The 23,993-nt window shown below is 51.1% G+C and overlaps 1 protein-coding gene across 1 annotated transcript in view; it reads right to left on the bottom strand.

Annotated features, from left to right (window-relative positions):
- Positions 1-499: 499 nt before the first annotated feature.
- Positions 500-23,993, bottom strand: part of TBL1X (transducin beta like 1 X-linked) — a 215,009-nt gene continuing 191,515 nt past the window's right edge. Inside the window, 14 exon segments of the mRNA XM_057495786.1 lie at positions 500-673; positions 1,508-1,531; positions 1,533-1,610; positions 3,195-3,360; positions 5,350-5,477; positions 5,868-5,942; positions 8,479-8,600; positions 9,530-9,590; positions 12,317-12,414; positions 12,537-12,600; positions 13,299-13,440; positions 13,825-13,957; positions 16,059-16,314; positions 19,332-19,477. Of these exon segments, the coding sequence (XP_057351769.1) occupies positions 647-673; positions 1,508-1,531; positions 1,533-1,610; positions 3,195-3,360; positions 5,350-5,477; positions 5,868-5,942; positions 8,479-8,600; positions 9,530-9,590; positions 12,317-12,414; positions 12,537-12,600; positions 13,299-13,440; positions 13,825-13,957; positions 16,059-16,314; positions 19,332-19,477 (1,520 nt within the window). The 3' untranslated portion in view covers positions 500-646.

The following is a 23,993-nucleotide window of genomic DNA, read 5'->3' as shown; positions in this document are numbered from 1 at the left end:
CAACCACAGGAAAAAAGCGACCGAGGGAACACAGCTTCCAGCTCACACTGAAGGCCCCCAGACGACAGGATTCCAGCCGATATAAAAACCACCAGACAAAGACTCTAGAAAATACAAAAGTGTTGGGACCACAAAGCTGAACATTTCCTTGGTACAAACTGGTCTTTGAACATCCTTTACAGGAGCAACTGTAGTGTCCAAACTGTCAGCAAAGAAAGAACCAATCAACCCGCCACATGGAGGACAGCTCCCCCACCCTTCTGGTTTATCACAGCATTTTCCCTTTTTTGGCACAGCTTTTCTTCCCTCCCCACCCCCCATCAGCACATCAGAGCCTGCTCAGGATAGAAACCAAACCATGCCCCATCCAGCTGGCGGCCTTGTGCTTCCCAGGCTGAAGGTTCCAGGTGGAAACCATTCTTTTCCCTTTTGACATGACTGGGTGTATGTTTCTGCTTTAAACTTCCTGATGAAGATCATGAAAAAATATAGACTCCTGTGGCCAGGGATGAGTTGCTTTCAAAGTACACTCTAATGCAAGTCAAGTTCGTACAGTTTTGGAGCTGATAGGATTGTGTCTGAAGAGTGCTGTGACCCCCACCTTCACTGCTGGTCCATGAGAATTTTCTTCTGTAATGTTTTGTGTTTACTTTCGCAGATCCAACACACACACCTGGAAGGAAAGAGAAAGCGCCTGTTATCTTGAGAGACGCACAAAGATGCCTTCAGAGCAGAGGATGGCAAGCTATATGATCCATGGACCAAATGTAGCCCACCATCCGTGTTTTACAAATAAAGTTTTATTGGCACACAGTCATGAAAGTTCAGAGTTCTGGCTACCAGCTAGTGTCTCAGCATCTGACCAATCAACTCCAAGCCAACAGCATGGAAGGGAAAGGCAGGTCAGGGGCAATGCCAGGAAGTACTGGGGGTGGTAGTGGGCATCAGCAGGTGTCAGACCAGACACCCCACACGGTGGGGCACATGACAACTGAAGCCTGAGCACAGTGGCCTCTGAGAACATTTGGGGACCACGCTGACACTGGGTCAGCCAGTGCACTGCCCTCTGCCTTAGGCCTCATGGCAATCGCAAGTGGAGGGAACCAAAAAGCCAGAACATGGATCAGAACGGGGCAGTTGGACCCTAGAGGCCTGTGGAATGAATGGAGCCTCTGCTCAGTGACCTCCACGGGCTGGTCACCTCTCTGCTGTGGGGCTGTCCGGGGCATTGTACGAGGCTGAGAGGCATGCCTGGCCCACACCCCCCACCACAGTAGAAAAAGCAAACAATTCAGAAAGCCTCAGACGTGGCGCCAATCCCCTGGGATCCAGCCTGGAAACTGCCTTTCCCCAGGGCACATCTGTGCAGTGCCTGCCAGGTGCCAGGCCCTCAGAGCCGAGGACCCATCGCACCTCCTGGAAATGTGCTCAGGCATTGGCCGCCTGGCCCTCGTTCCTTCTGCCCTGGGGCCCTCCACCCCCCCAGCACAGCCCAGGTGCTGCTTACGGAGCCGTCGGACGCACTGGCGCCCCACTTTGTCCCCTCGGGCGCTCCAGCACACCTCGAAGATGCCGCCAGTGCCTCGGTAGCTGTGAACGAGATTCCCACTCTGCAAAGCAAAGTGATCACCCCTTAGGATGCAAGGGGGACTCAGAGCACTGGTGAGGTTTAACGGGCAAGCCCCCCTCCTGGCCCCCTGACATGTCATCACGAAAATTTTCAAACACAGGTAAGTTAGAATTTCCCCTGAACACTCAGGTGGCTGCAGAAGTGTGCCTCCGACTTCCCTCCACAGGCAGCCTGGGGTGCACGGCTGTCCATGGGATCCGCCTCTGCATTTGGCTGAGGCCATGCCACCTCCTGGCCAAGGGCAAGGAGACTAAGGTGGACCCTCCCACAAGACCGGAACTGGGCAATGAGGGGGGTCAACATTATATATTGTTTTATATATAGAGGTGTCCACTTCAAAGCGAGCTTTAGAACGTCTCAAACACCTTTGAGATTCGTGAAAGAGCAGTTCGATGAGGTTTTCACAGGGGGCACCACCAAACCGATGATGTCATTTACAAATCCATCGGGAACCATTTCTGCAAGTGCTTCACCAACAGACTCCTGCACACGATTCCCGGGATGCGTGTTCTCTGCGCATTTTCCTACCTGGGCCTTTCAGGCTCACCGTGGTTACTGGGCTGGTTCTGACTAGGGTGCACCACTGCCTTTCCTCCCGAGAGGAAGTGAGGCAGTCACTGGGGAAGCCTGAGGTCTCAGTGGCCCTCCCCCTGCCCCCACGCCTCTTAGCTTGGCATGTTGCACCTCCCCCTGCCACAGGGGGGCGTGTGCTTGGGAGAGCAAATCCACCTGCACGTCAACCAGGCCAAAGGCACTCAACCAGGAAGGTGGACTGGACTAAAAGGGCAGGGGGAAGTCATGGGGTTCATCGGGAGATCAACATGCATCACTGGCTGTTTTCAAGGACTCACCATACCACCATTTCTGCCTCCCCCTAGAAGGTGAACGAAGGCCGACTGTCCAAAGTAATGCTTTCTACCACACTCAAGCCTGTTCATCCCCACTCTCTGTATTCAGCCTTTGGTTATCCTCAGGTGTGGCCAGAGATGCCCACAGTGGCTCCATAATGGTTCACTTCCCAAACACAGAACAGCTCACTCGAACACTTACACGGCAAAACAACAAACAAATACTCCTTTGGATTCGCCAGCTGCCTGCACGGGGAAGCCACAGGAGGTGGTGCAGGGCACAGAGGGTCAGAGCTGGCCTCACCCCAGTGGGCTGCACCCCTGGGAAGTTCGGATGGAAGTGACACCCTTCCCCACCACCCCCAAACTTGGTGTCCAGAGGGCACATCTCTGGTGATAGGAGGACTGGGTGACACATCCCCGAGATGACTATACCCAAGAAAAGGATGAGGGCAGGTGGAGGATTCATGCCAGGAACTGAGAAAAAGCGACAGAAGGTAGTGGGCATCCTTTCGGGGAAGATCCAGCGCCCACATGGAGCACACGGCAGGCTGCATGAAGCCTGGAGTCCCTCCTGGGGTGGCCAGCTTCGCTTGAGGCTCCGACAGAGGCAACTGATTCCTCTCCCACGTGCTGTTCTGTGCTAGGTCCCTGAACACAGGACTCTCTGGGCATTCGTTCCAGAAGGAATCTGGCCATAGCTACCGGGGGATTACCTGAGTGTTCCAGATGTGCACGCACTTGTCAAAGGAGCCACTGGCCAAGTATTTCCCGTCAGGGCTAAAAGCTACACTATAGACAGGTTCCTGGTGCTTGGTTAGCGTGTGGGTGCAAACACCTCGCTCCACATCCCACAGCCGAACCGTAGAGTCAAACGAAGCACTGGGAAGACGGGAGAGAAAACGTCAGCACAGAAACATGTTGGTCTCTATTTCCCTAAGACGTGTAGCAGATCTCATGAGTTACTTTTACTTCCCAGCTTCTCAGTTTCCAGAGACAAGAAGTGGGTGTGCTTTTTCTCTTCTAAAATATGACTGGTATGTACTAAACACAGAGCCATGGTTATACAATAAACCTTTTCTTTCTTTCTCTCTCTTTTGGTGCTTGTATTAGGGAAGCAAATTGATACCCACATTCATTTGTTTCCTTTGTAGAATGGACTAGAATGGAGAATATACCTTTATAGAAAACTTTTGTTTTCTAAGATGCTCCCATCATTTAAAACTCAACATCATTACCAACTAAAATAATGCCGGTAGCCATATTTGGAAAAATAGTCCATTAAATGAATAAAAATTTTAATCTAATGGGAATTAAAATATAATCGCATCCAAATATGCAATCACCCTGTGGAAAGCTGCAACTCAGGGCCATTTTCAAATGCAGAAGAGCACCTGCCACAAAGCTGTCACCTGCATCCTTTCTCTGACCAGGGACGCCTTGGTATGTCTCTTTGCTACCTGTTGACCAAAAGGATAGTTTATGCTCATAAGGGCAACAGGGGACATCAAAGCAACTTCCGAATCATGAAAAAATGAGGCAGCATGTTCTGAATCATAGTCATTCAACTGGATTTTGTGACAATCCCTTGAAGTAAGAGAATTACAGCCTACACCTTCTCCGGTTCAGCCTCTAGGTTGAAACATGAATTCCTTGTGGTGTTTACTAAGACATGGCCTCGGATCAAGCACGTTCACAAACCAGAGTGCGCTCTGCTGGGGAGGCTGCCCGCCCCACCGCCACACGGCCAAACAGGCTCGGGTTCTTCCTTAGGTGCAGGGGGACCTGCCATCCGCTGCCTCTCCACAGTCCCATTTTTCTGTGACAGCACAGGAGTAGCCAACGGCTGCTTTGTGGAAACAGACCATCCCTCCCGAGCCTTGTCTTTTCCAGGCTGAACAGTCACATTGCTTTGGAGCAGTTTCCAGACCCCTAAGTCCCCTTGCATGTGGTCTCAGCAGCTTGTTCTCCTAAACGTTCGCATTTCACACAGTACCCAGAGCGCAATGCTACATCCTGAATGGGGCCCACGAGTGTCAGGAGGAGACAATTCTGTTGCCAGCGGCCTCAGGTGGTATGGTTTGGGGAGGCCATCTTTGTGTCAGCTAGAAAGAACCTCTAGTCCCAATTCTGGCATTTGACTGGCTCGCCACTGCAATCCCCCCAGTGCTGGTGTCCAGGGGTTCATTCTATAAGTTGTTGGGTCAGATCCATCTAGGGCCAGGGAACCCTTTATCACTGCTCAGAATCTCACCACCTGCAGCTCTGAGTTGAACGAACTCCGCAAGCCTGGGCCCGAGCTGAACTCTTTCCTTTCTCTGTTGTGGCAGAATCTCCACCCAGGCCAAGTGCTGAAAAGCCTGGGGCACATAACCAATATAACCAGTCCCTCCAACCAGCCAGCCTTGCGGCTAATGCGATCCTTACCTCAAGTTAGGCATCACCTGTAAGCTATCTTCTGGGCCCAGCTGACCACTTCATTCAGGTGGAAGGGCATAAACAGATTTGCGACAATGTCCCTCTCTCCGGACATGAATAGCTCTTACTGGCCATGTGGCCGGCTCAGCCACCGTGGGTAAGGCGGTTTTGTAAAATTTTTTAAGTGAAGTATAGCTGATATACAATCTTATATTGACTTCAAGTATATGACACAATGGTTTAACAGTTACCCGTATAATTAAATCCTCATCCCCACCACTGTGGTTACTATCTATCAACATAGGAAGACGTTACAGAATCACTGGCTATATTCTCCATGCTGTACTAGCGTCCCCACGACCAACTTGTTATGATGGAGAATTTTTGCACCTCTTAACTCCAAGCAAGGCTGGCTTTAGGGACCGACACTGGGCTGGGGCCATCTTCCCTTACCTCGCTAACATAATGTTGCAATTGGGGTTGCTGGTGGCTGGCCCGGTGGGACTCCACTTGATGGTGTATATCTCTTTGCTGTGAGCCTGAAGGTCATGGACACACATATCTTGCTTCATACTCCAGATCTAGACAATGCATTGGGAACAGTGTCAGCAAACACGGTTTCTCCAACCGGAATGGTGCAATATCATTTACTCTGTGAGGGATCATCAGGCTTCCGACCCTGGGAGGCTCACCACCCAGTGGGTGTAGCTCGCCCACCAGCATGTCACCGGCCAGGCAGCAGCCAGGCAGAGGCCGTGAGAAAGGCCTCGGGGCAGGGAAGGATTCTCAGCAGGATCCTTGACTGATAAGGAGGAGTTAAGTGGATGACAGTGGCATGTGGTTAGCAATGGGGAGCAGTCAGAGAGGCAGGAAATGCCCACATGACAGTATCATCACTGAGGAGCAACGACCTGCACTGCTTATTTGGGGTCGCCCAGGATCACAGAGCCCATCCTTTCAGACTCCTTTACCTTTAATGTCATGTCATCGGAGCAGGATGCTAGCAACATTCCAGAAGGATCCCACTTAATGGCATTGACCTCATTCTGAAAGGGTTTTAAAAAAGAAATAAAGGTCTGTGAGCAGACTACACAACCTTCCAGCAGGGGGCAGGCCAGCGCCGTCTTCTCTGCAAAGAGCCTGTTTGCATTTTCCCTGGATAGCAAACACGGCCACCTGAGAATCCATCTATTTTCCTCTTTTATTTCCCCAGCCTTTCTCGTTTATCTAAAGGCACAGCCATATAGCACACGTAACCAGCCACCCATCCATATTTCCCTAAGGAAAAAAAAATCACAACTAGGAAGGAAGTCAATGAATTTACATATAATAATGGTACATAAAAACCAACAAGAGCACAATCATTTAAAAATTGACTGAAAATGATTATCTCATGCCCTTTTAACACAACAGCTGTTCTGTCTGTCAAAATCCCTACAAGACCTTTCTCTTGGTGCTGAGTGGGGTGGGGGGGGAGAAGATGTAAATAAGTAAGTCATGAACACAGATGGCCAAGGGAAATTATAGGTAAACACGCAGGGGAGCAACAAAACCTTCCACGGGGAGGGGGCTTGAAATCCAGAGCAAGGAGCAGGTAAACAAAATGTTGCAATAGAGTGCAAGGGGAAAGTTCTGGCAGGTATGTGCTGTGGGCGGGGGGAGAAATGAGGCTGTAGGCAGCCTTCCAGTTCAGCGCCAGGTAACCCTGCGGCTCAGTCCTGAAGGATGAAGGCAAATGCACCCCAAGGGACAGGCGCCACCAGATGCAAAATGTGGAGGTGGGGGATGTCATGCTGCGCATGGTCAGCTGCGGGGAAACGTGGGAGCAAGGCAGTGGGTCTTGGGAATTTCTAAGTATGGTGACTGGAGAGCCCCATCTGCATAGGACTCATGGCTGCTGTGCTGGCCTAACCATGAACTAACTTCACACTCGTAATTTCCCAATTAACTTTATGCTCCTAAATGCTCTGGTGTGGATGAGCAATTTTATAGTCGCGCTTCTTGCTAAGGACACTGAGAGTTTGAAGGGTGTGAAGTGACAAGTCCACTCATCTGTGTTCTGTGTGGTATCAATGGTTGGATGGCCTGGAAAAGAGGGAGGAAGGGAGCTTGGAGACCACAGAGCAGCCCCCCGGGTGAGCATGGGAGGATGAAGAGGTCAGCCTGGAGACATGTGTGTGTGTGCGCGTGCACGCGCGTGAAGAGGCGGAAACCCAGAGGACATGGTGAGAACCAGGGGCCTGATGAGGTGCCGACCCAGAGACGGGCTCAGCCAGGACGAAGGCAGCTTGGGTGAGAACCCACGCACAGGTCCCCTAGAGCCCAGGAACACGGACCTGGTCCCCACTGGCTGTCTCCAGCCGAGACCACCTTCCATCCTCCAGCAGGGAACAAACTCCTCCCTGGGCGTAGAGTTCTCTCCCCCTCCCCATGCAACCCCAGCCACAATTCCCAGAAGGCATCCAGAAATGGCTCACAGGGTCTCGGGAAGACACCGGCTCTCCTACACTTAGCTCACGTCTCGTGCAGAATGACGGAAGCTGCAGCGAGATGGATTTAGAGAGCCAAGTGGTGTGGTGGCAGTAAAGTCCCAAGCGGAAGTTGGACAGCTGCAAGTTGTAAGGATTTCCCATGAAATATTGGGGATAGTCTAGGGTTGGAGGAAAGAAGAGTTCAGGCCAGAAAAATAAAAAGAAGGACCAGTTGATAGCCACAAGGAGACTGATGCCTGGGCCCTAAAAGCACCTTCTTTCACAAGCAGGGACCTATGGGGACAGAGGCTGGAGAAGGCGAGTTAAGGACATGAACAAGTACCCAGGACAATGGCATTTATATGGTTACATAAGTGGCAAGGCAGTGGTTAAAGGTGGGGCGCATTGCAGGTATGAGGTTCTCAAACCCAGCAGGCCTTCCAGGAGGCTGAAGTTTGAGGGTGTTGGGACGTTACAGGGATCAGCTCTGGGAAGGCTCTGAAGAGCCTTATGTGCCATGAATTCAGAGACGTCAGCTGGCACCTGAGTTTCTTGGATTAAATGTCAACATTTTTTATCAAATTTAGGAACATTTGGCCATTATTGCTTCAAGTAATGTTTCTGTTCCATTTTTTTCGCTCTCTGTCCATTATACATATATGCTAGAGTGCTTCATACTGTGCCACAGGTCATTCATTTGGCCTCTAACAGGCCTCTAGTCACTTGTTCAATCTGTTATCAAAACTGGCTAAGCTCTCTTTAGGTTCAGTAACCTTAATTCTGCAATCTCCCCGTTGTTAAACCTGTCCAGGAAGATTTTCATTTCAGACATTAAACCCCTCAGTTCTCAGATTTCCACTGGACTGTTTTAAGAAGAGTTTTCCTTTCTCTGCTGACATTCCCCATCTATTCACCCATTACGAGCATCCTTTCCTTTACGTCCCTTGTACCTTTTACAATAGCTACTATATAGTTTTCCCTGCAGAATCTGACATCTGGCTCATCTCACGGTCAGTTTTTTCTCCACTGCCGGCCCGTAACGGGGTTAATCCAACCCAAGAGAGCTACAGGAGCCCAGCGCCATAGGGGCATACTCGGAACTCCAACTTACCGTGTGTCCTTGGAAGGTTTTGACCGGGCGGTCACAGCCGAGTCTGCAGACGTGGATACACATGTCTGTGCTACAGGAGGCAAAGGTGGTGTTGTTCTGCCAGTCTACATCGAGAGCAGGGGCTGTGGAATGGGGAGCAGAGGGAGGACATTGGCATCGACTAGGTGTGCACACATTTGGCTGACTTTGACCATGAACAGCATAGTCAGGAAGCCTTATCTAGTAACATGATAAAAAGTGCCCCAGTGTGAACACAGCTTATTCCCCTCACAGACCTTAAAGACCTCTCCTTCCACATTTGGAGGGATGAGCAGATGCTCTGCAGAGACCCTGGGATGCTTCCCATTTGCATGCAGAGTGTCCTGCTCCCCTGGCCCAGGTGAGCACAGGTGGGTGAGAAGCATGAGATGCCTGCTCCTGCACTCTGTTGGTCCCAGGCATGTCCCTGTGGACGGCCAACCTCACTTGCTTTAGACAGAGAGAAAATGAGAACAGGAAGATCTCATATCCTACATTCAAGATATCCCGATTTTAAAAATCTGCAAACACATTAATGCATCCCACCCGAGGGCTGGATACTCATGGCTGACAAGACCCCTCTGGGGACACAACTGGGCTGACGGCTCAGGACTGTGATGAACACTCTCAGTGACTCCTGGGTCTTCCTGAGGTCTAAGTGGCCCCAAGAACTCTGTTGAGGGTCTTGGATGGGGATGGCGCCCTAACCTCATGGTGTGATCCCCTTTCTCCTGACCTCCCACTCTACTGCTTGGCATCTCTCTCCTGACGCCTCCTTGCTTCTAGGAGAATTAGAGGCTTGGGTTCCGATAAGCTTCTGGGTGACAACATTCTCATCAACTGGCATAAGCGTGTCTTGTGTGTTTCTTAAAGGCGAGTCAGCACTGAATTGAGAGAAGCCAGCTCAATGCCCTCGGGATATGCTAATGATCAGATGGCCTCTTCCCTTCTGCCCTAACATTTCCTAGGACTCAAACATTTTTGAATTACCAAATCAATCAGTCAATCAACCAATAAAAATAAAAATACTCACCGGAATGAAACGGAAACTGCTGTTTGGCTTCTCCTGTGTGGGCGTCCCAAATTATTGTTGTCTGTGCTCCGCAAACAAAAAGAAAAAGTCAGGAACAATTCTTCTTGCAAAGTTTTCTCTAGAGAAATTTGTTGGACAAGGAAAGACCGCGAGCCTCTCTTCCTTCTACACCAGAACCGTCCAGAGGAGACGGAATGGGAGCCACACAGGTCATTTCTAATTTTCTAGTAACCCCATTAAAAGAAAGAAACTGGTAAAAGGAATTTAAGCGATTTATTTTCACTCCAATATGGCCAAAATGTTATTGTTCCAACATAGAATCAATATAAAAATATTGATGAGCTACTTGGCATTCTCTCTCTCTCTTGGGAAGGTTTTTGGAATCTAGCATGTGATTTATGGACCTTCACAATCAGGATGGCCACTTTTTATGCACCCAACAGCCACAGGTGTGCCTCAGGCTTAGCTCCCCCAGCTGTAACTGTTACCTGGAGCATTACCAAACCTGTTAGGGACTCCCCTCACCCCCAGAGACCCAGTGAAAACCCTGCAGGGAAGCATCTCTATCCAACTTTCTGGCACGTTTCCAAATGAAGAGCAGCAGACACTGGCGTTTCTGAAATTTCCTTCTGTGAACTGGGGAGACCAGATATAGCACAGCAGCTGGGCTACACCGGGGTCAGGCACCACCTTATTGGTGTATGAGTAAGGGGAAAACATCATGTCTGCTTTGAGAGCATCTGAAATACACATTACCACTCTGGGTTAAACACAGGGCAAGCCAATGCAAGCCTCCTCACAAACGACATTTCCTCTGGGCGTTAGCTCTCAGAACATTATTACTCCTGCCATTGTTAGTGACTAATAATGGCAGACAGTGCCTGACCCAGAGAGTAACAGAATCCCAAATGAGCACTTCCCCTGACCAGATAGCTCATCAAAGGTAGAAAATCAGGAATGAATGTATCAGATTCCCTGGAGCAGGAAGGTGAGAGTGCACAGGACTCTTGATAAGTATGTGAGAGTCAAAGGGCAGTAGCTTCCGGCCACCCAGGGCCTGGATTCCGCCCCCACCTGCACTCCATACCAGTGGGTCCCCACGCAGAGTAGCGAAACTTCCTTGGGGCTCCATTTCCTCCTGTGTGAGGAGGCGGTGCCAGGGCCTGCCTCCTGTCTTGGGAGCATGGAATGAGCCAACTCAGGTAGTAAACTGCTCATTAAAGGTTGGCAATCACTTCACACATTATGTTAATGATCCAATGAGCAGTACTGATGACCAGCCACGTCCAAGACAATGTGCTGTGCGTGTGTCATATTTGAATTAGAACAGCTTGGGGGAAATCTGATGGTAGTTCCATGAGAATATTTAGTGTGTCGACCACAGTAGCCCAGCTGTTTTTATATTAGATATTAGGCTGCCAAGTTTGAATGAAGGGTTTATGGGCTTAACAGAGACGTAGATAAAGAATGAATGATTCATTGACATACAGGGTTATACTTCAGTGCAGAGCTCAGCAAACTTTCTCTGTTAAAGGCCAGATAGTAAACATTTTAGGCTTTAAGGGCCATGGGTCTCTGCTGCAACTGGTCAACTCTGTTATGGTGGGAAAGCAGCCATAGGCCATTCTAAACAAATGGATGGGTGTGGTTGTGTGCCAATAAAACTTTATTTACAAAAATAAGTGGTGGGCCAGATTGGTCCTGTGGGCCATTGTTTGCCAACTACAACCATGACTTTCTCTGAGGGGGCAATGTTTACAGGTCACGTCCATTATTCTATATTAGTTTTTAGAATGTGAGTGAACAGAAAGCAGTAGCTTTACCAGATTTTCAAATTATCCCGAAGCTATTACAGACATACAGGCATCTGGAAATCAGACGAAAGTAGAGTATTCAGGCACATTTTGTAGTGGCACAAATTGAAGTACATGCTTTTCTTCCCCTCCTGCACTTCTCGATAATACTTCTTTCCCAAAGCAATGACTCTGAATTCTCACTGAGTCTTATGAATGACACAACCGTTTTCATTCAATGTACACGACTCCCATCTCCTGACAGCTGGGGAAACAGAAACCCAGCGAGTGTGAGATGCGCTGGACTAATCAGACTCCTGGTAGGAATGACGCTTGAGTGATGTCTACACTCCTGATGGCCTTACGCTCCTACACCCAGAGATGGCTTTTCCGTGCACCTGGGTGTTCACAGCCACTCGGACGTAACATCATCACGTCCGCCTGGCAGCCCCTCCCAGGCACAAAGTAAATTCTCTGTCTGCTCTGCAGGCTGTCAGGGGAGGCACTTGTGTGTGCATGTGTGTGTGTGTGTGTGTGTGTGTTTGCTTGACTCCTGTTCTCAGAGAAATCTGCCATCTACAGTGGGAAGTAGCAATGCATCAAATGAGGAAAACAGAAGCCTGGTCCAGAAAACAATTGGTGCTACTGAAATCACTCAGCAGGTCAAAGTTTACAAAGAGTTCACCCCACATCTGTTTGCTTCTTCAAGCATTGGATAAACACAGTTTGGGGATTTCCTCTTATCACGGACGATATACGCCCAGAAAAGGAGGGGAAGCTCTGTGTGAAGTTCTGGAGGATGCGGAACACGTGAAGAGAGGAGATGTTTTTAAAAGCAGCAGATCACAAAAACAAACAAGGCCCAAACAAGTTCTTCTGATATGTTCACAGGAAGCAGAGCTCCTTAGAATTGAAAGAAACCACACGGTTACGCAGAGATCAACAATAAATGAGCATCTAGAGATCAAAGGGCTGTATTTGAAGTGATACTCACTTTATCCACACCTGCACTCAGAATGTAATTCCCCTTTTTGTTCCATTTCAAGGCGAAGATGGGGCCTTTATGTTGGCCTAAGGTGCTGGCCAGGTTACCTGTCACACAGAAAAACCAAACAAACATGCTAGTGTCAGAGTCACAGCCCATCCTCTCCGTGACAGCGTGCCAAAGCGCCCCCCCCGCCACCAGGCCCCAGCGAGAGCGAGGCAGGACTTACCATCTTCCGTCCATATTCTTGCAAAACCATCATATGAGCCTGTGGCCAACAGTGTCCCGTCGCTCTGGAAGAAACAGGCCAACAAGAAGTGCTGATGGGCAGCTCTGAAAAGGCAGAGGGCTTCTCCCCTTATGGCAGGGCTAGAATGTGCCTCCGCCAGTAAGTGGTTCCCAGTTCAGAGCCTCACAGATTGCATTTGAATACTCCCTCCTGCTGCTCATAAATTAAAATGTAAGCCGTCAGCCCCAAGGAGATGAGGGAGCAGGAAGAGACACCACCACCATTCACCTGTGATGACACGATTACAAACACCGCGTTGGAAGCTCTGAGACTTTTGGAGACTTGAGGTAAGCTTTAAAAATGTATTTGTATATAGAGAAGCGGAGCATTGGTGGTGAGGTGCCAGAATGTGGAGAAAAACTGTGTAAGAGTGAAGAGGTGTGTGTGTCCCTCCCACAAATGCACACAACACCCTCTGCTGAAATGCCCAGGTGGAGAGCCGGCCTTCCTTGCCTGTGTATTATGTCTCCCCAGCACAACTATCTCAGGTCCCCTTGGCCCTGCTTCCTGCTGTGAGGCTTCCCTAATAAAACCAGCTGGCAAACGTAGGTTAACGATGGAAAGGGAATGGCTACTGAACGCCCAGGTAGCCGCCTGCCTGGCCCCACGTCCTCAGGAGCCCTCAGAAACAGACAGCACCCACAGCACCAGCCACCCCGGGGCAGGCTGATGAATGGGGCCTGGTGTGTGCACGGCTCTTACATTCCAGTCCAGCGAGGTCACGTCTTTGTTACTCGGGACGTCGTGGCCTCCTTCTCGTATACAGTGCCTCAACACGAGCTGTGTGGACCCCCCATTGCTGTTTTCATTAAGGTTCCATATCCTTGCAGTTGAATCTCCAGATCTGCAGGATGAAAACACTCAAGCATTCAGCTTTCAGGCAAGGGGCACCAAAGCCCATTGCCGCCTGCTGTCAGACCAGCCAGGCATCTCTGGCCTGTGGCATTTCATCCTGCCCCTCACTGGCTGTGCTGCACTCAGTGATTTTAAATGTGTTTGCATCATTCCCCGCCCCACTGAGAACAGGGCTTGGAATGTGGGCCTCCCCACAATCTACGGTATCTGGAGGAGTGCAGATGGAGCGCCCCAAGCCTGGGCCTGCATGCATGGGGAAGATGTCACAAACCAGGTAGGACAGGGGCGGATGGCCCAGGACACAGAACACCCAAGAAGAGCAAGCACCTCCGGTCCCCCAGACCCTGGAGTGCCCCCATCCTCACATCCTTACCCGGAAGCTAGGAGATCACTGACAGGGTTCCAGGCACAAATGAACACCTCAGACTCATGGCCCCGAAGGACTGTGGCTTTGTTGGGTGGAATCTCAACGTCTCCGTCTATTTCCATCGGTTTCGAATGATTATCTGTCACAGGCAACAGGAAAAGAAAGACACACGGTTGACCAGCACCAAAGAAATTCATTCTCGGGGCACTGTCATGTGTGAAGTGTCTTATAATGTACTACATGGTATCATCTCTGGTGATTTATAGCTACATCATGGCTTGTGTGTAATTTAGTAAATATCTTATGCTTCTTTATTTGACAGTCTCCAAATAAAAAGAGGAATAAAATAAGATAAAACTGATAGAGGAAAAAAAACAGCTATTTCTTCTTTATACCCAGAGCCAGGCTAATGTCTAACAACCACCAGAACAAAACTGGAGAGATGCCAAGTACCCACGGGCATCTGAGCAAACCCTGAAGATTTGTGTTCTCTGGATGGGACAAGTCCTTTTATCAGGAGCACCTTCCCAAGGCAACACACTTTATCTGTGAGGCCCCCACCAGCGAGGTGCTCATTCCCTCAGAACCCCCCACCCTCCACCCGCTGCCTTTCAAACCTTCCCATTCCCGGAACTCAAATGCCAGTCTCTTACTGGAGCCACCTTTGCATTGGACTTTTCTCTACTGGCTTGCTAACTGAATAAGCCCGGCCTGGATAAACTGTGGGGTCCCGACTCTGGGTTCCCACAAGAAAAGCCAGGTTGAATGCCGCCCTCAAGAGAACCATCCTGGAAAGTGGCTGTTTTTCTCCCAAGTGGCAGAAGAGCAGATTCTTGAAGGTCAGAACGAAATAGAAGTTCAGACACCAACCAGGTCTGGCCTCAGCCTGCCTAGCAGCAAGGTGGAAACCGGCTGTAGGCAGCACAGGCTGCAGGACACAGAAAGTTGAGTACACAGGACCGTGAGCCAGGGAGGAGGCGGTGCAAGCCCTCCAACGTACTCCTGAGTGTGAGAATTAACCCCCGGGTAATCATGACATGAAGGCTATCTGTCTTTGAGCTGACACTGTGTCCATGGCCATGCTCCATTAGAGTTTAAGATTTAAAATAAACTGGTGCAATTTAAAAGCTTGCACAGTTTCTGTCTTGGCAGACATACAGATTTCTCGAAGGTCACCCAATAACAAATTACTTTCTATGATGGAAGACTAAGAAAACAATGATTATTTTGCTCTTATTTTCTTTCTTTGAGAAAGGTTGAGAGTTAAAGCCCATGTGAGTGGACAGCCCAAGCAATTCGTGGTATAAGCCACATATTTCCTTCTTTGGCTGCCCATCATCGTAATAGCGAGGATGGAGCCTGCCCGTGGAAGGTCTTCTCATTTCACACCAAAACGCTGGCCTATGTCATCGTACTGTAATACAGTCTGCATCAGAGCCTACATGGGCTTCCCACTCCATGCTGGACCTGCCTCTCTAGCCAGGGAGAGACCTGAAGGCATGTGCCCAGGCCTGTGGAGGATAACCTGCTGCATGGCTTGATTGCACGTGGCAGCCTCACCCAAGATGCATATATATGGGTGCACATACACACACACTCATAGCATGAGGGCACACTCATGTGCTCACAAGTGTATAAAACACAGGCACACACCCACATATGCATATATACGGGTGCACACGCACACACACACATGCTGTGAACTCAGGCCCCAAAGTAGAGTCTCTGAGTTTATAGGCAACATGTCAAAGTACAGTCAGGGCCCTGGATAAAAATTCGGTCTCCCTGACTTACCTGCCAAGCACTTGGGGGCAACTACCTCAATGAATTCACTTCCTGGGGTTTTGCATAAGCCAAATATGACAGCACTTGCTCTCGATGACCTGGTGCCTCTCCGTGACCCTGACATCGTGGCCGAACAAATGGAAGGCCGATGATGGAGCCGGGGCCTCGATGAATGAAACCCTTTTGGGGGGATAGTAACCAGGTGCTTCTCCTCACGTATGAAATGAGTTCTCAGAGTAGTACTATTTCCTAAAAGAGGATGCATGATTCAGGAATATGGCGCATGGGGATTCTAGTGACAGGATAGTGCATGGCACCTTTCTGGCTGAACAGTAACCAAGCACTAGAAGCACCTTGTGCGAAGCACACAGCAGGCAGATCCTCGGGGAGTCTGGGCTTGCCCAGCTTAGGACAGAGAGACCAGACGCCCGAAGCTCCTGGAGCCCCATACTTACTGATTGCATGTGCCCCATTCTCTTCCCCGTTCACCGTGGCTTCTCCGTTCTTTGGTGGGTTTTGCTGGGAGACAGCTGCTGGAGTTGCTGTGGCTGCCGCTGTGGCTGTGGCTGTGGTTGTGGCTGCTGCCGCCGAAGCCTGCTGCTGGGCCAGCTTCTCCCGGAAGGCCTGCTGCCGTGTCTGCACGACGTCAGGCATCACCGCGTCAATCAGGGACAGGGACTCTATGGGGCGGCCGTCAAACACTGTGCCGTCCTGGGGAGAGGCAGGGGGACAGCCTTCAGCTCCCGTGGCACTGGGCTCCAGCCAAGGTGGTGTGGGCTGAGGCTGCGCGTGGGCGCTGTGCATGGGGGGGGTGCGGTCAGCAGGTGCAGGCAGAGGCTGCACGTGGAGGCCGTACAGGGGCCAGCAGAGGAGGAAGGAGAGGCTGCATGTGGTGGCCGTGGAAAGGCCGACAGGGTAGGGGACTCCCTGGGGGCTGCAGATGAGCCCCGGCATGGATGGAGGACTGGGTGTACTAGCCGCTGTAACATCCGGTAAACATCAACCTGAAGTGGGACATTGTGGACACCTGAGCCCTTGCCCTTGACTTCGTGACAAAACCTGTCCCTGAGGCAGTGGTTTTCAGCTTGGTCAGGGAAGACTCCCCCTCATTCCCCCCCACCCCGGGGCTCTGGCAAAGCCTGCAGGCATGTTTAGGTGTCACAACTTGGGGGGCGCTCCTGGTGCCGGTGGGTGGAGGTCGGGGGCTGCCCACCTCCCCACAGTGCACAGGACGTCTCCCCCACACCCCCCTGCCCCGCCGCTGAGTACCACCAGGTCCTGGAGGCCCGGGGGGCTGGGGTTGAGAAAGCTGGTCCAAATGCTGTGACAAGGACAGGATGTCTCTGAGAAGCAGCAGCCCTGCCGTGTGGGAGAGGCACCTCTGGCCCAGAGGGGACTCCTTCACCACCCAGGGTCTGTTCCTGGCACACCTGTCCATCTGAGTTAACAGAACACGCGCATCCTGTCACGCGAAACGACTTCTCAGGCTCAGGATGGGCACCGACAGAGTTGTGATGTGCTGACCTGGCCTCATTTAGCTGTGATGCATGTATTTTGAACTTTTGACTCTCTGGTTTCCATGTCCAATGAAAAAATTTCCACCCACACATAAAAACACGGGGGGAAGTTCTTTTCTGAGAAAGCGCTCCAAAGATCGGAGTCACATGAAACTCAGGGCTTCTGGGTTGTGGCTGCTGGATGTGCAAACACATTTTTGTATGTTCTAAAGCTGAGTTATCTCAGAAATGGGGAAAATGGAAAAAGACACAGCAACTGAACGGTACCTAAGTGAAACATGACCGCAGCCAACTTCTGGTTACAATAGAATATTTGAAAATAAGGCAACAATACAAAAAGTGTAAACAGGTAGCCAGCTGGTCACCTTGTCAGCCACTCACACCTCGGTTTAGGCCGTCACTCCCTCCTCTACATGTTCGCACCTGGGATGGATGACTATGGTGTAAACAGTAGTAACTGCCTGGAGTAATGAACACACTTTGTGGTTTAAGCTCTAAAAGCACCCTGTCTCCCTTTTTAATGATCAGTAACCTAAGTGACAAATATTCACCTGTGGACACACTGGAATTTAAACTGTGGAGGAAGAGATACGGGGACCTCTCAACACACGACCAGGGGTGGGGTTGGGGGGGCAGGGAAATGGAACTGAAACTTCACATGATCTGAGAGCTGGCAGGGCCGCTGGGGTGGTGTACTCCTATCCCGCAGTTGCTTGTTTTGCAGAAAAAGAGACCAGACGGGGCTCAAGGACCTGGAGGAAAACACCCACGAGCTCTGACACACACACACACACACACACACACACACACACACACACACACACACACACACACACACACACACACACACACACACACACACACACACACACACACACACACACACACACACACACACACACACACACACACACACACACACACACACACACACACACACACACACACACACACACACACACACACACACACACCACCCCCACACCACCTCCCCCAGTGTAAGAAAAAGAAAGAGAAGGTGACATTGTTGGGGACAAAAGAGCACAAGGCAGGCAGAAACTCGGGTGTTTTCAGAGATGTGGGTTTTTGGAAAATGGTAGAAAAATGCAAGTGACAGAACACAGGATGTATGACTTTGTAATTTCTGAAAGAGCTTTTTGAAAACCAAAGAAAAAGTGGACTTAAATGCTATAAATAAGACAGGCTTGTAAAGATGAGGTCTGTTCTAAGGAAGACAGGATAGAAGAAACCTGGAGGGATTTAAGGAGGCGGGCCCAGGGGGCATGATCCTGGAAGGGGTGGTTTGAGCAGCTGGTGGCCCTGGGACACCCGGTGGCCCCGGGAACACACACGGGCATCTGACCACGTGAGCTGTGCGGGATGACTCATCAGGCAAGGCCAGGGAGGAACAGCGTGCCCTGAGCAAGGTGGGAGAAAGAAGAGCTAAGGATTGGCATGGGGTGTGGCCATGCCGAGAGAGGTCGCAGAGATCAGGGGAAGCCCTGGGCGTCCTCACAGAAGAGCCCCCAGTGCAAAACAGAGGTGGCGGGGAGAGCAGCCACCCTAAACCAAATCACCCCATTTAAAAGCGGGTACAAAATCCGCTCAAGTACTCATTGTGCCCCCATCTAAAAAGGATGGGATACAAACGAATTGGAGCAATTTAAAGTGCTTATCACTGGTCCGTTTCCCGCAAAAGCTCTACCACGACCACAGTAACAAGACCACTGCTTGAAATCCTCTTGAACACGAGTCATCATCCTCTTTCCGATTCTTGGCTTTGCCTGTCCGATTCACACGAAATACAGATTCTACTTCAACATGTCTCACGGCAGGAAAGGCGAGCATTTTCTGTGCCTGTACAAGGCAAATGTCTGCTCTGCAGTGTGAAGCAGCTAAATACCTGCTGAGTAGTTTTCAGATTTGGGGACCTACTGCAACACTGTGATGATACAGCCGGTAACTGTGCACACGAATGGAACAGAAACATGTGGGGGGCACCGAAAGCTTGCTCCTTGTGTATCGATGACTGCTACCTCTTAGTCGGATAACACATTACCACAAGTGAAAGAAAAGTCACCTTAAGTTACTGTCAAATCCCTAAGGGACCTGCCTGTTGGGTTCAGGCTTGCTTACAGAGCTGCGCACGCTACCCCAGGGCCTGCTGGCTTTGGGGCCAGGCGGCTGCCTGGTGTCCCAGGGTGCACTTACCTCGTTGATGCTGATCTCTGCTTCCACATACTGCAGTCCCTTCTGCAGGATGGAGATGAGGGCAGCCGGGGGCACAAGCGTCCCATTGATGTTCGACTGGCTGATGTGGCTCTCGATCCCGAATGTGAACGCTGAGTGGGAAAAACCTGTAATGAGACAGGGAAACCAGGTCTCTGGGAGGCCTGAACTGCAGGGCAGAAGGCACAGCCTGCGACACCCACAGGGGGCACCTTATGTCAAAGGCACTTTACTGGCGGGGCCAGATATCGCTATCACAGGATGCCCAGCTTCAGATTTGGGGTGAAGTGAGCAGGCAGAGAGGCAGAGATACAGAGACCGATGTTTGTACAAAACAGCTTTAAGGGGGAGCCACTTCAGCGCCCTGAAAAGCACAGCAGAAGATGGAGTCTGCCCTGCATGAACGTTTCTGTTGCAGAAACCAAAATCCAGCCTGCACGCTTTCAACCTCACCCTCAGCATTACCGCCTGGGCACAGCTGTCCTCTTGCTCCCCATCTGCCCCTCGCTGTGGGGGTCCCGGGAGCCCTGCCCCCAAGGGGTCTCTCCACGACACCCTTCCATCGCAGCTGGCTCGGCCTGCATGCTGGTGGGCCATGTAGCTCCCGGGGAACCCCCCCCACAAAGCCCGGAGGCACGCCGTACTCACGCTGCTCCCAGACGCCAACTGCTCAGCCGGGCAGCGTGTGGGCCCTTCCTATCAGACCCAACACCCTGGGGACGCTGCCTTTCGTCGCCAAAACACAACCCCACTTTGCAATAAACACAACACTCACCAGAGGGGAATATTCCTCCAGGAAAGGCATTTTGTCCCCTTCTTCCTGCCCACCTCTCCTCTTTCCACCCTGTTCATTCCCCATTGCTTGATTATATACAATTTCTTAAACATGTTGCTAACTTATGTCACAGAGGAATGTGGTAGCCGCTCTAAGGACTATGATCCGTTGCATACAGCCTTGTACCTTTCTTTATAAAACTAGCTACCTGAACCAGGTGGCACAGAAGAGCCCCTCTGAGGGGCTCCTTGGCGTTCCTGTTCCTGCTTTTGGAAGGAAGGCCTTTTACCATCAGCCTCACCTCTTCCTTCCAACTTGGTTTCTCTCTCCACCCACCTTTCCCCACCCACTCCTCACAAACCAGAACCGCCCAGTCCTGTTAGGCAGACTCTTGCCTGCACCTGTGCTACACTATAGTCTTATCTCCAAGCTTTATCACTCAGGTTTCCAGCAATTGTGGTGTGGGCTAGAAAAACTGGGTCACCTGATGGAGCAGGACTAGAAAAAGTGGCTCCCTGGGCCAACTCCATGTGGCCCGGAGTCTTCCCCATCAACGTACAGGCCACAGTGATTTTTCCCTCCTAAGAATTCTTGACCCTTCATAGCTGAGGGTCCCACCCATTGGGCTCCTGACCATTTGTGTCTCCACCAGCTGACGGGGACAGAACACTGCATTTCCAGGGCCATTTCTTATCCTCCTGGTACCCCTAAAAGGCCTAGTTGCAGGTCACACCCACTGCAATAATAATAGAAATGAAAAATACAGCCAGCCCTTATTTGTTGCCTATTCTTGGCCCAGTTCGGGTGCAAGAACTTGCCACAAATTCCTTTAAGCTTGCTGGTCACCCTCTGCCCTTCCCCATTGCTCAAATTTCCCTTTTGAGGATCAGGTCCTGGGATCTCACAAGGCTCCAGCTACTTGGCTTGTAGGCCTAGGGCTGCGATCCAAAGTCGGGTGTGGGGGGGGTACCACCCTCAGCCCACCGCAAACTCCACTGGGAACATCTACCGAGCACCCCATTCAGCACAGCACAGCTGCTGACAAAGGGCTCCTACCGACTGAGCAATCCTGGACGAGCAGTGAAGCTTCTGGTCAATGTCTTAGTGCATTTGTGCCGCTGTAACAAAACAGCACAGACCAGGCAGCTTATGAACAGCACTGATTTCTCCCAGTTCTGGGGGCTGAGAAGTCCGAGATCAAGGTGTCGGCAGATCTGCTGTCTGGTGAAGGCTGTTTCTGGCCCACAGACAGCCATCCTTCCCCCATGTCCTTCCATGTGAAAGGAGTGAGGGCACTCTCTGAGGTCTCCTTTATCAGGGGCACTGACCCCATTCCCGAGGGCCCCACCCTCATGACCAAATTACCTCCTGAAGGCCTCACCTATACTAATGCCGTCACCTTGGGGGTTACATTTCACCGTATGAATTTTGGGGGCACACAAAAGGTAGTCTATGGCAGAATGCTCGACCCCTGCTCTCTTCCTTCCCTCCCTCCACCAATACCAGGCCACAGAATCGCTACTTAGGCAGAGAGTGGATTCTGACCACATTACCACCTTTAACCAAACCTGGGCACTTTATGCCCGTTATCCCCGTGTTCAGAGTGACTCTTCACGGTGGTGCTATTACTATTTTATACACGAGAAAGGAAGATATTGGAGAAATTAGGTAACCCATGCCAGGGTCATACATGCGATGAGACACTGACCTAGAATTTCAATTTGCCACTATGCGATTCCAGGGCTCATATCTTCACCCTGCACGCTGAGACCCACAAGCACAAGAACCAAAATTCTTAAAATCCCCGGGTGGGTGCCAATTCCCTTCCCAGTGGGACTGCTGGTGGCTCTGACCAGCAGCGCAGGCTGCAAACAAGTGTGCAAAGCATGCATACCACAAGGCCTGAAGATGTCCTGGGCTTCCCTGAGCATCTAGGTGTTTAAAGGCTGAGCATGCACGTCGCCTGCCTAAGTTTCCTCTCTGTGACAAGGCTCTTCAATGAGGACTCGGTTTCTAGAGCATGCGGGTGACAACACTCGGTGAAGGCTCAGGGGAAGAAGGGGACAGATGAGTGAAGATCACCTGGTGTTGGCCTGAGACCTGCGTAAAGACGGTAGCCGAAAGCAATCTGCCAGAACGATTCCCCACTGCAGGGAAATGACAAAGCAGGACAGCTCCACGGGGCGCCATGACCTCGAGCAGCTCTGACTGGCACTTGGGCCCTCCATGGGAGAGGCGCAGGCACCACCGGAAACAGGACACCTTCACAAGCACTTGCTGTCCTGTGGAAAGGAGTCCTCTCTGCTTAAACGGACACAGGCTACATTTCTTCGGGTGGACCTATGCAGTGTGTCTGAATCAACGGTTTCTCAGGCCATTTGCTTTAAGGACTTTCTTGTTGGTTTCTGGCCACACTGATTTCATCATGGCAAGTAAGAGGGTGGTGGGGGAAGATGTCAGGAACAGGCAGGAGTGCTGGGTTCTGTCCTCGGCCCACCGTGAAGAGCTGAGTGCCTGGGCTGGGTGGCCAGGTCTCTTCACGTGCTGATTCTCCGCTGCCTTTTCTACGGTGTGGGGGTAAGTATGGTGAGGAAGAACCAGATTCATGGGCAGCAGGTCGCAGGCACTTCTGACTGTGGAGAGAAGACCACAAGCTCATGGGGACCCCAAGCTCCGTGTCTCCTTGACCACACAGTGGGGGAAATGCTCCTAGGGTGCTCTGCGGCTCTGAGGTCCACTCATCGTGACGTCTACACACTGTGTCAGCGAGGCCTGCCACGGCACGTCCTCTTGGGCCACGGTGTGCTGTGGGGTGGCCTCCTGGGAGACTGGCATCTCCAGGCAGAATGCTTCTCCTCTGGGGCTGGCCCAGCCTCTGTCACTGCCACAGCCCCTGTCCCTGTCCCTCCCATTCGGACTTCCAGGCCGATGAGTGTGTCCATTTGCACTCTGCTGGAGTGGCAGGACTTCAGTGCCTCTGCAGCTTCCCTGAAGTTTTCGATGGACCTTGTCTTTGGTCTGATGGGACATTAGCAGGAGTAAAGAACCAAATGTCAATGAGATGCGGAAATACTCAGGACTGGCTCAATGGCAGATGTGGAAACTGTTGAAAACGAAGAGAATGAGGCTTGGCAGTGCCTTGCTGGAAGATCCATGTGAGGGCACAGCGCTAGTGGCGAGTGTCCCTGGTGCCTACCACTCACTGCAGCCCCCTCTGAAGCCAGCAGGCTGCCCCCTGCTTAGGGACAGGCACCAGCGACAAGCCTCTCAATGGCAGGGTTCCTCACCTGTGGCATGACTGACATTTGGGCAGATCATTCCTTGTTGTGAGAGGTGCCGCGCACTATATATGGTGAACAGCATCGATGCCTACACAGGCCAGGGATGCCTCCTCCCAGCTGTGACACGTCAACATGACTCTGGGTGCTGCCTGACTGACCCGGCCGTGGCTGAGAACAAACAACCCAGAGGAACTCACCCCTAAAAGGACACTACCCACAGGACTCTACCCTCTGCTCACTTTTCTGCATGACTTATATGCACAATGGGCAAACTGTTGCCATTAAAGAGCAAGTCACTTTCTACATGCAACTGGTCACACAGTTCCAGTAACACAAGCTGATGGGGAACAACCATAGGAAGAGAAATATTTCTGAGAAGAAGAAAGGCAGAATCATGACAAACTGGGAAAGGCTTAAAGCAAGCACTACATTTTACCAGAAGCACGGCAGCTTTAAGTCCTTTCCACTTGGAATGGACAGGTGCTACCGCCTCTTGAAAGAGCAACAGTGTGTACGTGAATTTGTCCCTGTCAACAAGGCAATAGGAATAGATTTAAAACAAAGCAAGTCTAGCTTTTGTGTTTCTTG

The sequence above is a fragment of the Manis pentadactyla genome, chromosome X (genome assembly GCF_030020395.1).
Source record: "Manis pentadactyla isolate mManPen7 chromosome X, mManPen7.hap1, whole genome shotgun sequence".
NCBI classification, from domain to species: Eukaryota; Metazoa; Chordata; class Mammalia; order Pholidota; family Manidae; genus Manis; species Manis pentadactyla.
This window is presented reverse-complemented; position numbering and strand designations above follow the sequence as displayed.